The 14,712-nt window shown below is 42.8% G+C and overlaps 1 protein-coding gene across 2 annotated transcripts in view; it reads left to right on the forward strand.

Moving 5' to 3' along the window:
* The window catches only part of LOC106594924 (ubiquitin carboxyl-terminal hydrolase 7), a 73,499-nt gene extending 59,324 nt beyond the window's left edge, over positions 1-14,175 (forward strand). The window contains exons 23-31 of one of the 2 annotated variants that reach the window (XM_045715934.1): positions 625-692; positions 1,009-1,117; positions 4,705-4,782; positions 5,708-5,808; positions 6,634-6,733; positions 6,955-7,074; positions 8,495-8,566; positions 11,261-11,351; positions 12,166-14,175. In XM_045715934.1, coding sequence (XP_045571890.1) covers positions 625-692; positions 1,009-1,117; positions 4,705-4,782; positions 5,708-5,808; positions 6,634-6,733; positions 6,955-7,074; positions 8,495-8,566; positions 11,261-11,351; positions 12,166-12,272 — 846 coding nt within the window. In that variant the 3' untranslated portion in view covers positions 12,273-14,175. The remainder of the gene's footprint in view (positions 1-624; positions 693-1,008; positions 1,118-4,704; positions 4,783-5,707; positions 5,809-6,633; positions 6,734-6,954; positions 7,075-8,494; positions 8,567-11,260; positions 11,352-12,165) is intronic. The other variant, XM_045715935.1, reaches the window with a different exon arrangement.
* Positions 14,176-14,712: the final 537 nt, after the last annotated feature.

Here is a 14,712-nt window from a genome sequence, read left to right on the forward strand (position 1 = left end):
CTCCCAACAGGATGAACTACTTCCAGGTAACACACACACACACATACTCCCAACAGGATGAACTACTTCCAGGTAACACACACACACACATACTCCCAACAGGATGAACTACTTCCAGGTAACACACACACACACATACTCCCAACAGGATGAACTACTTCCAGGTAACACACACACACACATACTCCCAACAGGATGAACTACTTCCAGGTAACACACACACACACATACTCCCAACAGGATGAACTACTTCCAGGTAACACACACACACACACACTCCCAACAGGATGAACTACTTCCAGGTCAGCAAGAGGTCACACTGTCTTGCAATGTGACTGTTCCTTCAACATTTGGGTATTGTTCAACAAAGCTAGTGTGTTTGTTAAAGACATGCTCCGGTACTTTGGCCACTAAGAAAGTATTTTTTTTAACCTACAGCTTTGGGCTGGATGTGTCAAGGTGTTTGTTGTTCATACATGTATAATCTATCAGCAGAATTACTGTTTTACCTCAATTTGCCTTGACATCCGTAGTTTGAAAGCAACTGTTTTCTTGAAGCTGTGCTGCACCCTACAAAAGTGCTGGAGAATCTTTTTAACCTGTCTGTCTCTGTCTGTCTGTCAGGTGGCGAAGACGGTGGCTCAGAGGTTGAACACAGATCCCATGCTCCTCCAGTTCTTCAAATCCCAGGGGTAGGACTGCCGTCACACACATGGACACACACTCCGGTTTCACGCACCACACTGAGTCAGTACAAAAAGTTTGAAGCCCCAAGTTGACTTGTTGAGTAACCTGTCCCTCTCTCTCTCGTCCTACTCCCTCTCTCCCTCCTCTTCCTTCCCTCTCTCTCTTGTCCTACTCCCCCTTTCTCGTCCTACTCCCCCTTTCTCGTCCTACTCCCCCTTTCTCGTCCTACTCCCCCTTTCTCGTCCTACTCCATCTCTCTCCTCCTCTGTCCTTCTCTCTCCTCCTCCTCTTTCCTCCCCCTCTCCTCTCCTCTCTGGGCAGGTACAGAGACGGACCTGGGAATCCTCTCAGACACAACTATGAAGGAACTCTCCGAGATTTGCTGCAGTTCTTCAAACCACGTCAGCCCAAGAAACTCTACTACCAACAGGTAGGGGTGTGTGTGTGTGATATGATTGACAGTCATCATTGATGGTGACGTGACAGCAGTTGGCTGAGTATTTGAACTTGACTGGCCCAGTGAAGAACGGTGTGTCTCTCGGGACACAGCAGAGCAGCACACACGTCACTTCCTATCAGTCCCCATTCAGATGTTTAAGATACGAGTTCATCGGTCTGCAGACCCCAAACCCGTCCAAATGGAGCATGCATCAGTCAGGAAAACCCCTTCATATTGTTTTTCCATTCTACACCTCATCTTTTGTGACAGAAGATGTGTGGACCTGAGCATGTCACTGTGTTGACCGTCATTGGTCTCCAGGTTATTTAGCATGGGGAAGAATCCCTAGACAATATCAGTAGTCAAACTGAGCACTGTGCCCAGCGTCACACGCTGACCAATGAGGTGTCTTGCACACCTTCAGCATTCAAATGATGAAATGTCTTGTTGATATGAGGCTTTATCAGCTGACTGACAACATATGTTATTGTTATGTATCAGATACATCTCTCATCTGGATATACCTGCTGAACAGGCCTACATTAGATTACCACTAGTTTTACTTTCAACAGTCAGTGCATATGGTCATGTTAGATGTACAGCGTAAACCTGATCATTCCAGAATCAATCGCTTTTGCTAGCCACACTGCATGGCCGAAGAGAGAGATCTCTCCAGAACTTCCAAACAGTCTTAACCATTGGGGTGAAATCCAAAGTTGGCCAGTTAAATATATGGCACTATGTCATGTCTGATTTCTAAACAATAAATACTGAAACATTACTAGCTCAAACTGAATCTGCAAAAATGACAACTTAATTAGTGAGTAACGGTGATTTACACTGCCCCCCCAACCCGCTAATCTGGTAGTGAGGTGGTAGATGTTTGGTGGAGGCCCTGTGGCCAGCGGCGTCTGGTGGGAGGCCCTGTGGCCAGCGGCGTCTGGTGGGAGGCCCTGTGGCCAGCGGCGTCTGGTGGGAGGCCCTGTGGCCAGCGGCGTCTGGTGGGAGGCCCTGTGGCCAGCGGCGTCTGGTGGGAGGCCCTGTGGCCAGCGGCGTCTGGTGGAGAATTGAACCACGCCGATTCTTGAGCTTGGACCCTGCCATTGGACGTGACACAACACAGGAAATAAAGCTGCTTTCATTTCATTTCAAAGGAAGCGTTTCCTTGATGGCTGATGGCCGGGTGCCCGGCGTCTATAATGTAGCAGGGCCGTAAGACAGCCCATTCCTCACCAGTCACTGCTCCATCAGTGTCTCACACACACACACACACACACACACACATACCTGCTCCATGCTGAAGCTCCTCCACCAGAAAGGAATATTATATAAGGTTTGCCTGCTCTTAGCCTCTGCCCAGGCTTTCAACAACATTATCTTTCCTCATGATTCTCCCAGGCTTTCAACTAGAGGTCGACCGATTTATACTTTTTCAACACCGATACCGATTATTTGAGGACCCGAAAAGCCGATACCGATTAATCGGACGATTACATTTTTTTATTTGTAATAATGACAATTACAACAATACTGAATGAACACTTATTTCAACTTAATATAATACATAAATACTATCAATTTAGCCTCAAATAAATAATGAAACATGTTCAATTTGTTTTAAATAATGTCAAAACAGTGTTGGAGAAGAAAGTAAAAGTGCAATATGTGCCATGTAAAAAAGCTAACATTTAACTTCCTTGCTCATAACATGAGTCTTCAATATTCCCAGGTAAGAAGTTTTAGGTTGTAGGAATTATAGGACTATTTCTCTCTCTATATGATTTGTATTTAAATACCTTTGACTATTGGATGTTCTTATAGCCACTTTAGCATTGCCAGTGTAACAGTGTAGCTTCCGTCCCTCTCCTCGCTCCTACCTGGGCTTGAACCAGGAACACATCGACAACAGCCACCCTCGAAGCAGCGTTACCCATGTAGATCAAGGGGAACAACTACTCCAAGTCTCAGAGCGAGTGACGTTTGAAACGCTATTAGCGCGCACCCCGCTAACTAGCTAGCCATTTCACATCGGTTACACCAGCCTAATCTCGGGAGTTGATAGGCTTGAAGTTGTTAACAGCGCAATGCTTGAAGCATTGCGAAGAGCTGCTGGCAAACGCACGAAAGTGCTGTTTGAATGAATGCTTACGAGCCTGCTGGTGCCTACCATCGCTCAGTCAGACTGCTCTATCAAATCAGACTTAATTATAACATAATAACACACAGAAATACGAGCCTTTGGTCATTAAAATGGTCGAATCCGGAAACTATAATTTTGAAAACAAAACGTTTATTCTTTCAGTGAAATGCGGAACCGTTCCGTATTTTATCTAATGGATGGCATCCCTAAGTCTAAATATTGCTGTTACATTGTACAACCTTCAATGTTATGTCATAATTAATTACGGCCTTTGTTAGGAATAAATGGACTTCACACAGTTCGCAATGAGCCAGGCGGCCCAAACTGCTGCATATACCCTGACTGCTTGCACGGAACGCAAGAGAAGTGACACAATTTCCCTAGTTATAAGAAATTTATGTTAGCAGGCAATATTAACTAAATATGTAGGTTTAAAAATATATACTTGTGTGTTGATTTTAAAGAAAGGCGTTGATGTTTATGGTACATTGGCGCAACGACAGTGCTTTTTTCGCAAATGCGCTTGTTAAATCATCACCCGTTTGGAGAAGTTGAAGTAGGCTGTGATTCGATGAGAAATGAACAGGCACCGCATCGATTATATGCAACGCAGGACACGCTAGATAAACTAGTAATATCATCAACCATGTGTAGTTAACTAGTGATTATGTTAAGATAGTTTTTTTTTATAAGATAAGTTGCTAGCTAGCATTAAACTTACCTTGGCTTCTTGCTGCCCTCGCGTAACAGGTAGTCAGCCTGCCACGCAGGCTCCTCGTGGAGTGCAAGACAAGTGGTTAGAGCGTTGGACTAGTAACCGGAAGGTTGCAAAAACGAATCCCCGAGCTGACAAGGTAAAAATCTGTCGTTCTGCCCCTGAACAAGGCAGTTAACCCACCGTTCCTAGGCCGGCATTGAAAATAATGTGTTCTTAACTGACTTGCCTAGTTAAAAAAGTTAAATAAAAACATCGGCAAATCGGTGTCCAAAAATACCGATTACCGATTGTTATGAAAACTTGAAATCGGTCCCAATTAATCGGCCATTCCGATTAATCGGGCGACCTCTACTTCCAACAACATTATCTTTCCTCATGATTCTCCCAGGCTTTCAACATTTCTTTGATTCGTCCAGTTGCATTAGATTCGGCGCTATAGCCCAACTGTTGTTTCAGCTTATTATTTTACTATATTAAAACATTTTAAAAATGTGTTTGTCCAATACGGGGCGACGGCATCGTACATCACAATGTTTTCTGGGTACATAATCACGATAGGACAAAGGTTGACATTGTGGGTGTACCTGTGGGTGTGGGGGTGTACCTGGGGGTGTACCTGTGGGTGTTGGGGTGTGGGTGTGGGGGTGTACCTGTGGGTGGGGTGGTGGGGGATCGTGTGTGTGTGAGAGTGAACTGACTGTTAATGTTGTCTCCTCTCAGTTAAAGATGAAGATCACAGACTTTGAGAACAGGAGGAGCTTCAAGTCCATATGGCTCAACAGCCAATACAGAGAAGAGGTAACATACACACTGTTTATATTACACACAGTAAAGATACAACTTTTCATTTGACTTTATACTCCAGCTTTTTGAATGTGATGTTTCCTGAGGCGACAGAACAGAATGTGACATTTTTATTTGAGGGTATTTTCATATCTGTTTTACTGTTTTAGAAATTAAAGCACTTTATGTATCTAGTCCCCCATTTTGAAAGTATCATGTATTTGGTGTATTAAAATAGTCAAGTTTAGTATTTGGTCGCATATTCCTAGCATGCAATGACTACATCAAGCTTGTGACTACCAACTAGTTGGATGAATTTGCGTTATGTTGTGCCCAATAGAAATTAATGTTAAATAATGTTTTGTCAATGGAGTCACTTTTATTGTAAATAGAATGTTTCTAAACACATGAATGTGGATGCTACCATGGTTACAGATAATCCTGAATGAATCATGAATAATAATGATCACTCATACCCCCAAAATCATGAATAATAATGATCATACTGCCCAAAATTGCTCCCCTGTTATTGGTTATGGTGGAGGGGGGGCATGATCAAACCACCCTATTATTAGTAGTAGTGTGGGGCGGGCCATGATCTTTAATGTTACACCAAAACAAGCTGCAAATTTATCGGACAAGTTTGTATTCACAAGCTTGATATATTCATTGCGTGCTAGAAATATGGGACCAAACACTAAACCTTTTGACTATTTTAATACACCCAAGTGAATTTGTCTCAATACTTCTGACTTCTTCAAAAGGGTGGAACTAGATGTATAAAGTGCATTAATAAAATAAAATAAACATGTGTATGAAAATACCCTCAAATAAAATGTTACATTCTGTACGGTCACCTCATATGAAAAATGTGATTTCTAAACTTTGACCCTGATGATGAAGAAATGATTTTCATAACTATCTCCCTCTCTCCCTCCAGGAGATCACTCTGTACCCAGATAAACACGGCTGTGTCAGGGACCTGCTGGAGGAATGTAAAAAAGCTGTGGAGCTCTCCGACAAAGGCTCAGAGAAGCTCCGGTAAGCAGAGACTGTGATAGACAGTCACCACAGTGCTGCCCTCTGCTGGTCAGGCCTGTATTACATCCAGTGGTTCTTCAATGCTATTATTATACCTCTGCTGGTCAGGCCTGTATTACATCCAGTGGTTCTTCAATGCTATTATTATACCTCTGGTGGTCAGGCCTGTATTACATCCAGGGGTTCTTCAATGCTATTATTATACCTCTGGTGGTCAGGCCTGTATTACATCCAGGGGTTCTTCAATGCTATTATTATACCTCTGGTGGTCAGGCCTGTATTACATCCAGTGGTTCTTCAATGCTATTATTATACCTCTGGTGGTCAGGCCTGTATTACATCCAGTGGTTCTTCAATGCTATTATTATACCTCTGGTGGTCAGGCCTGTATTACATCCAGGGGTTCTTCAATGCTATTATTATACCTCTGGTGGTCAGGCCTGTATTACATCCAGTGGTTCTTCAATGCTATTATTATACCTCTGGTGGTCAGGCCTGTATTACATCCAGTGGTTCTTCAATGCTATTATTATACCTCTGGTGGTCAGGCCTGTATTACATCCAGTGGTTCTTCAATGCTATTATTATACCTCTGGTGGTCAGGCCTGTATTACATCCAGGGGTTCTTCAATGCTATTATTATACCTCTGGTGGTCAGGCCTGTATTACATCCAGGGGTTCTTCAATGCTATTATTATACATGACTGCTGCTGTTCTCTACTTTTCTCCACCCTGCCTCTAACCTCTCGCTTTCTCTCACTCACGCCTTCTCTCTCCCCCCTCCCACACTCCTCCCATCCCTCCCTCCCACCTCCCTCTCTCCAGACTGTTGGAGATAGTAAGCTATAAGATCATCGGGGTTCACCAGGAGGACGAGCTGTTAGAATGTTTATCTCCCGCCGCCAGCCGTACCTTCAGAATAGAGGTACATTCCTCCTCTCCTGCTAACCTCTCTCTCTCTCCACACCTTCAGAATAGAGGTGTGTTCTTTCTCCTCTTGTTCTCTCTCTGCTCACTCCTCTCTCTCTCTCCACACCTTCAGAATAGAGGTGTGTTCCTCCTCTCCGCCTAACCTCTCTCTCTCTCCACACCTTCAGAATAGAGGTGTGTTCCTCCTCTCCGCCTAACCTCTCTCTCTCGCTCTAGGAACTTCCTCTGGACCAGGTAGACCTGGATAAGGACACTGAGATGTTGATTCCCGTGGCACATTTCCACAAGGAGGTCTTTGGAACGTTTGGAATCCCTTTCCTGCTGAAGATCAGACAGGTGTGTGTTGTTTTACTCCGTTTCATGTCTCACTGACTGGATCTGGTGTGACTGACTGTTCTGACTGACTGGATCTGGTGTGACTGACTGTTCTGACTGGATCTGGTGTGACTGACTGTTCTGACTGACTGGATCTGGTGTGACTGACTGTTCTCTGACTGGATCTGGTGTGACTGACTGACTTCTGACTGGATCTGGTGTGACTGACTGGATCTGGTGTGACTGACTGTTCTGACTGGATCTGGTGTGACTGACTGTTCTGTCTGACTGACTGGATCTGGTTTTAGTTACTATGTGTCTGTGTGTTGACTGTTCTACTGTCTCAGACAGAGGAGTGTAGGCCACTGTAGCTGCTGGTAAAGTCATTCATAGCCTCTACTTTATCACTCAGGATGGAACTTTCCGCTGCTACTATTTTTGCCATGTAATGTTGTTAAAACAAAATCATATTTAACGAAAATGTTATTGCTTTGCCACATTTTTTGCAGTATTACTTTAGTGCCTTGTTGCAAACAGGATGCATGTTTTGGAATATTCATATTGTGTACAGGCTTCCTCCTTTTCACTCTGTCAATTAGATTAGTATTGTGGATTAACTACAAATGTTGCTACTGTGGAACCATTTTGGGTTTCAGTTTAACTTTTGTATGAGTGAAGCTTTTAGTGAGATCTTTTAATGCATTAATATTTACATTCCAGTCCCCCAAACATATTCATTATATAAATAAGCATGTTTACTTTTGTCTGGGTTACCATTCCAAATACATGTAAATATTATTTGCTCATATAATTTGAAAGATGAGTAGTCTGGAGTAGACAGCGCCGTTAGTAAATACATAAACTGTGATGTGATTAGAGTTAATCAGTGTGTTTTTTTCTCTTCATAAATAGTTAAACATCTGCATATATTAACACTTGTTTTTAGTCTATGATTTTGTAAACCCTTGATGTTATTGTTCAATCTGATCTTATTAAGAGAGCATTTCAATGGCCAGAACAAATAAATATGGAGACAATGGACAACCTTGTTTAACTCCTCTGGGCAGTTAAATACTTTATGAGAAGTAACCATTATTTTATGATTTTAAATCTGGTGTTGCTGTACATCAAATCCAATTTATTTATATAGCCCTTCTTACATCAGCTGATATCTCAAAGTGCTGTACAGAAACCCAGCCTAAAACCCCAAACAGCAAGCAATGCAGGTGTAGAAGCACATGATTTTAACCTATTGTACAAGAGATTCCCCAAGATTTATAAATTTTTATTTTATTTTAAGTCTGCTGTTCTATTCACTATGCGTTTTGTCAGGGTCAGAAGTTTACATACACTAAGTTGACTGTGCCTTTAAACAGCTTGGAGAATTGTAACGCTGCTGGGTTTTTCCTGTGCGTTTGACTAACTCTGTGTGTGTTCTCAGGGTGAGCCGTTCAGAGACGTGATGAGGAGGATTCAGAGCATGCTGGAAATCCAGGAGAAAGAGTTTGAGAAGGTCAGTACTTTCTTCCTCCTCTCTTCTCTTCACTCCCTCTCTATTTCTTCCTTCCCTCTCTCTCCTTCTCTCTCCTCCTCCCTCGCCGTTGCTCTCTCTCCAGGGTGTTCACTAACTAAATCTGTGACGATAAACAGAAAATTACTGACGACATTGCCCTCTTACCAAAGCAGTTTTGATAATGTCGGTAATTTCGATGATTAGGCCACACAACTGCAGATTGTTAGTGTTCTAAAACCATTATTGGGTCAACAGTAATGTACAATTAACCTGCTTCCTGCAATGACAGTATCTGCCCAGTCCTTGGCTGCATTCCAAACACTTACGACACACCCTCTCCCCTCAGCCCTCAAATGAAGTGCATACTTAATGATTTAGATTTTTAAATGGACCGCCCTTGCCCAGAAATTCGTCTCATCCCGCAATTGTGTTTTCAGCCACCGGTAGCTTGTGGATGCTTTATATGTGTTAGTCAATTATTATTGCATGTCTACTTATATTAACTGTATCATTATTAATAGAAACCTACTGTAGGATAGCTAGCAAATTAATTACCTAGCTAACTTTAGCCTGCCTAGCTGGAACTTCTGAATGAGGAAAATGTTTATTTCTACAATTTCCAAAAGATAACCAAACAAAAACATCATTACTTTTACGAGAAGTGTTTGTACCGTCATGTAAATAAGTTAGAAATTGTGCTACTAATGCACATTAGTTTTTACTTACACTTGTATGTTGACTTCTCTGTATTGACGTTGAAGTTAAGTTTCGACTGACATTTCTTAGCGGATGTACAATCATCGCGAATTGAATTATGGGGCGTTTCAGGCCCCGACGTGAACATAATTGTACACTCGCAAACGGGGATTCCCCCAAGGGCATAGGGCGAGGGTAAGTAGACAAGGGTGTGTCTTTTATGAGTCTGAAACCTAGCCCTTGTTTCTCTGTGGGCTCTCACTCTTCCCCCCCCGCTTAGCACACAGAGTGAAGGGAGCGTTTTGATGCACACAAGCATACATACAGTTGAGCGACGTTTTGAAATGTAATTGCGGCGAAGACGGTTGTTAAAATGCCTACTGTTACTGTTAAAAACGAGTCGTTTCAGCTTTGTGAGTATAACAATTATTTGTCAACTGTCAATATAGAGGAAATAACACTATACTGGCGGAGTATGTCATTGAGATATCATATTTACAATTAGCAATATAGCTCATGTGTTTTGAGTTGCCAGTTCGTCAGGTGGGGAATTCTAGCATATAGGCTAGGACAATATTCACTGAAAACATGCAGGCACATTTTTCTCTAAAGAGCCCAAAATATCAGATTTATTTTGATATGTTGCACATTAAAAATATCCCATCATGCATTCCCAGAACATGTTAGACAAAATGGCTAACTTGTTTCATGTCTTACTTGGCACTGGTAGGTCAGTCTAGAGGCCTCCTGCTGCTAAGTAAAGCCATTTCATACCGGATTCACTGAATGAGGGAGTTATTTTATTAGACTTTTTGGTTGTAAGATCATGTTTTAATGTTAAAGTATAACACCTCCAGGAGTGTTACTGGGTGTGTAGACTTTAGTTCCAGCCCTACTCTAACACCAGATTCTACAAATCAACAGCTCAACAGGATCTTGTTAAGCTGACTCAGGTGTGTTTGAGCAGTGCTGGACCAAAAGCCTGCACACCCAGTGACCTGTCTCTCCAGATGGACAGTTGACCATGTGTTTTATACAGTAACAGTGCTGTACATTTGACTTTAAGTTATTTTCTTCACAGTGATATCGTTATGGTATTAAGTATCATTATACTAAGCTGGTATAGGTATCTAAGCCAAAATGCTGAACACTTAGTGATCTAGCTAATGATTAGCCCATTGGGGTAGCCTAAACAAATGCAGATGGACAACCCCATGCTTCAGCCATCTATAGCCAAGCCATTATGCTACTACATCCATCAGCCATTTATAGCCTAGCCACTATGCTACTACATCCATCAGCCATCTATAGCCTAGTCGCTATGCTGCTACATCTATCAGCCTTCTGTAGTCTATCCACTATGCTGCTACATCATCAGCCATCTATAGCCTACTTCAGCCATCTGTAGCCTAGCCACTATGCTACTACATCCATCAGCCATTTATAGCCTAGCCACTATGCTACTACATCCATCAGCCATCTATAGCCTAGCCGCTATGCTGCTACATCTATCAGCCTTATGTAGTCTAGCCACTATGCTGCTACATCAGCCATCTATAGCCTACTTCAGCCATCTATAGCCTAGCCACTATGCTGCTACATCATCAGCCATCTATAGCCTACTTCAGCCATCTATAGCCTAGCCGCTATGCTGCTACATCCGTCAGCCATCTATAGCCTAGCCGCTATATGACTACATCTATAGCCTAGCCACTATACTACTACATCCGTCAGCCATCTATAGCCTAGCCGCTATGCTACTACATCCGTCAGCCATCTATAGCCTAGCCGCTATGCTACTACATCCGTTAGCCATCTATAGCCTAGCCGCTATGCTACTACATCCGTCAGCCATCTATAGCCTAGCCACTATGCTGCTTCAGCCATCTAAAGCCTAGCTGCTATGCTACTACATTCATCAGCCATCTATAGCCTATAACCAGGAGGGTTGAGTATAAACTGCTTTATGAATACTGAGTGTTCTTTGTTTGTCTGCAGTTCAAGTTTGCGATAGTGATGATGGGCCGGCATCAATACATCACTGAGGATGAGTACGAGGTCAACCTGAAAGACTTCCAGCCACAGCCAGGTACACTACTACTAACTTATATCAACTACTACTACTAACTACTAGTTTTGCACGGTATACCAAAACTTTGGTACTCTTTTGAGACTAGAACATGAAAAACGGTTGGGTACTACACTTTCTGTTACTTTCGGTACTTCTGTCAGAGAGGATCCAGTCTGTCTCGTAATTTGTCTGAATCTTCTCTTGGGGGCAGTAGCTAGCCAGGCTACTTGTCTTCTCTGGGGGGGGGGGGGGGGCAGTAGCTAGCCAGGCTACTTGTCTTCTCTGGGGGGGCAGTAGCTAGCCAGGCTACTGCTACCACTACTAACTACTGCTACCACTACTAACTACTGCTACCACTACTAACGACTAATAATAACTGCTACTGCTACTAACTTCTACTAATACTATCACTGCAACTACCACTACTGACGACTACTAATACTATCACTGCTACTAACTACTACCACTGTTACTACTACTGCTACTATTACTACTAATACTAACTACTACCACTGTTACTATTACTACTACTAATACTAACTACTACTACTACTGCTACTATTATTACTACTACTACTACTGCTACTATTACTACTACTACCACTGTTACTACTACTAATACTAACTACCACTTACTGCTACTACTGCTACCACTGACACTGTTAACGACTGCTGCTACTACTAACGACTACTACTACTACTAACTACTACCACTGTTACTACGACTAATACTAACTACCACTTACTGCTACCACTTACTGCTCTCTCTCTCTCTCTCTCAGAATGTTAACTATGTGCTATAGTTGTGTAACATCCCTCCTCTCCCCTCTAGGTAACATGTCCCACCCTCGACCCTGGTTAGGCCTGGACCACTTCAACAAAGCCCCGAAGAGAGGTCGCTATACCTACCTGGAGAAAGCTATCAAGATCCACAACTGAGCAACCCTCCTCTCGCCTCTTCCTCCTCTCTCCTCTTCTTCCTCCCTCCTCCTCTCTCTTCCTCCTCCTTACCCCACCATAACCACAGACTGTAACCAACCAAGTGTCTGTGCCCCACCTCTAACACCTTCCACAGACACCGTGATGTCTCCTGATGTCTTCTGTCTCTGTCACACGGATCCATCCATCCATCAATTAGCAGGCTGCTGATGATGATGATGATACTATACCACCCCTTCTTCCCCCCTTCCTCCCAAACCCCCTTCCCCACCCCCCCACCACCACCACCCTTCTACTGTTTTTGAGGCTGTTAGGTTTTTGGCTTCTCTAACTCCGACTGCCTATTTTTGTCTGGATGAAAGAAATGAAATTGGAGAAAGGACAGGATGATGAACTTTACTTTTTCCCGGTTTATTTTTTGTTTTGTTTTTAATAATAAGAGTTGTTTCGAAACGTAAAGAGCGCTGCTGCATATAGTGGGGGGTGACGAGGCAGAGAAAAGAGATAGACATCATCATTAGCAGAAACCAAGAAGGATGATTTGGTCTTTTAAAGAAGTGAACCAGTTGCAGAAGGGTTGAAGCTTGAGACTAGTATTCCTGATGTGATCCCCTTCATATTCCCCCTCCCCTTTAGTCAACTAGTCAAAGTGTTTCCATCTTTAAAAAAAAATCAGTTTTTGTCTTTTTTCTGCAATATCTTCTTGTATAATAAAATAAAAATCCACAGCATCTGTTTAAAATAAATGTAAAAAGAGAAGAAGTGGTCTGTACTTTCATCTTGCACGTTGCCACTTCATATCAAAGCCGTTTCTCAGGACTGGTAAATGGCAACTTTGGTCGTACTTATGATTTTAATGTTGCCCTTCCTCTCCTCTTTTCCTGCCCTGTTATGTTCCCTCCATCCCTCTCTCCCTGAGGGTTTGTGATGGGGTGTATCTCCTCTGGTGTTTGTGCTGGGGGAGTTTGACTGAGCAGTGCTGCTTTAGTAGGAAGCCTCGGCCATTAGTGAGCCCTCTGGTTTCACCATATATACACAGAACCAGTGTTACTATAATTATTATTAGAACAACAAACACACTGACCTTTTTTCTTAAGCACAGATGGAATGCCCCCCCCCCCCCTAAAAGCCCATCATAGTTGGCTTTGTGAAGAGATTTGAAATTGTGTGTGTATATATATAAAAAAAATTAAAAAACCACAAAAAAAACCGTGAGATGAGAGAAACAGAACTTCGTTATTGGTTGGCTACAAACTGAAAAGATTCAGGTGTTCATATTCCTTGTGTAGTTTTTTTGTTTAGGGTTCCTTGATTCTTTAGATTCTTGTTGTTTTTGGTTCTGTTTTCTCATTTTTGTTTTAACTAACGGCACCCGTTGGTTCTGATAGTGATGTTAAGGGTTAAGATAACGAGCTGCGGTACCGACCGGTGGGATTAGGGTTCAGAAATGATGCTAACTTTTCCCCAAAACTCCCAGCTTTTCCACAAATCCCAGTTGGAGGATTCCAGACTACCTGCGTATACTCCTCTGATTCCGAGGAATCTTCCAACAGGGATTTCTGGAAAACCCAGGGAATTCTGGGAAAGTTACTGGAGTTTTCTCACCCTAGATGAGTTCAGGGCCCGTTATCCACAAAGAGTCTCTGATTAGGAGTGCTGATCTAGGATCTGTCCGTACAAGCTTATTCCTTTATGATCTAAAAGGCCAAACTGCTGCTAGACCAGCACTACTATCCTGAGACTCTTGGTGGATACGGGCCATGATCAACACCCTTGTTCCTCCTTGATTTGGTATTTTTCCAGTTGAAGCTCGTCCCTGTAGCAGCAGTGTACCACAACTACTCCTGTATATTGCCTTTTTTTGCTGGAAAATGTATGTTGAATAAAATTTTCTATAAAAACATGTCCGCTCGCTGCTAGTCCCATCTGAGCAAAGTTAAAACCAGGCCTGTTTTATATGGAGCGAGTATATAGACAGTGTGGACAAAACATTAAGAACACCTTTCCATGATGTTGACTGACCAGGTGAAATGCTTTGATCCCTTATTGATGTCACTTGTTAAAAAAATCCACTTCAATCAGTGTAGATGAAGGGGCGGAGACCGGTTAAAGAAGGATTTTTAAGCCTACAGAAAATTAAGACCTGGATTGTGTATGTGTGCCATTCAGAGGGTGAATGGACAAGACAACAGATTTAAGTGTGTTTGAATGGGGTAGGTGCCAGGTGCACCAGTTTGTGTCAAGAACTGCGACGCTGTTGGGTTTTTCACACTCGACAGTTTCCTGTGTGTATCCAAAAATGGTCCACTACCCAAAGGACATCCAGCCAACTTGACACAACTGGGGGAATCATTGGAGTAAACATGGCCCAGCATCCCTGTGGAACGCTTTCGACGGTCCATACCCGACGAATTGAGGCTGTTCTGAGGGAAAAGGGGGG

This window comes from Salmo salar, chromosome ssa03 (genome assembly GCF_905237065.1).
Source record: "Salmo salar chromosome ssa03, Ssal_v3.1, whole genome shotgun sequence".
Classification (NCBI taxonomy): domain Eukaryota; kingdom Metazoa; phylum Chordata; class Actinopteri; order Salmoniformes; family Salmonidae; genus Salmo; species Salmo salar.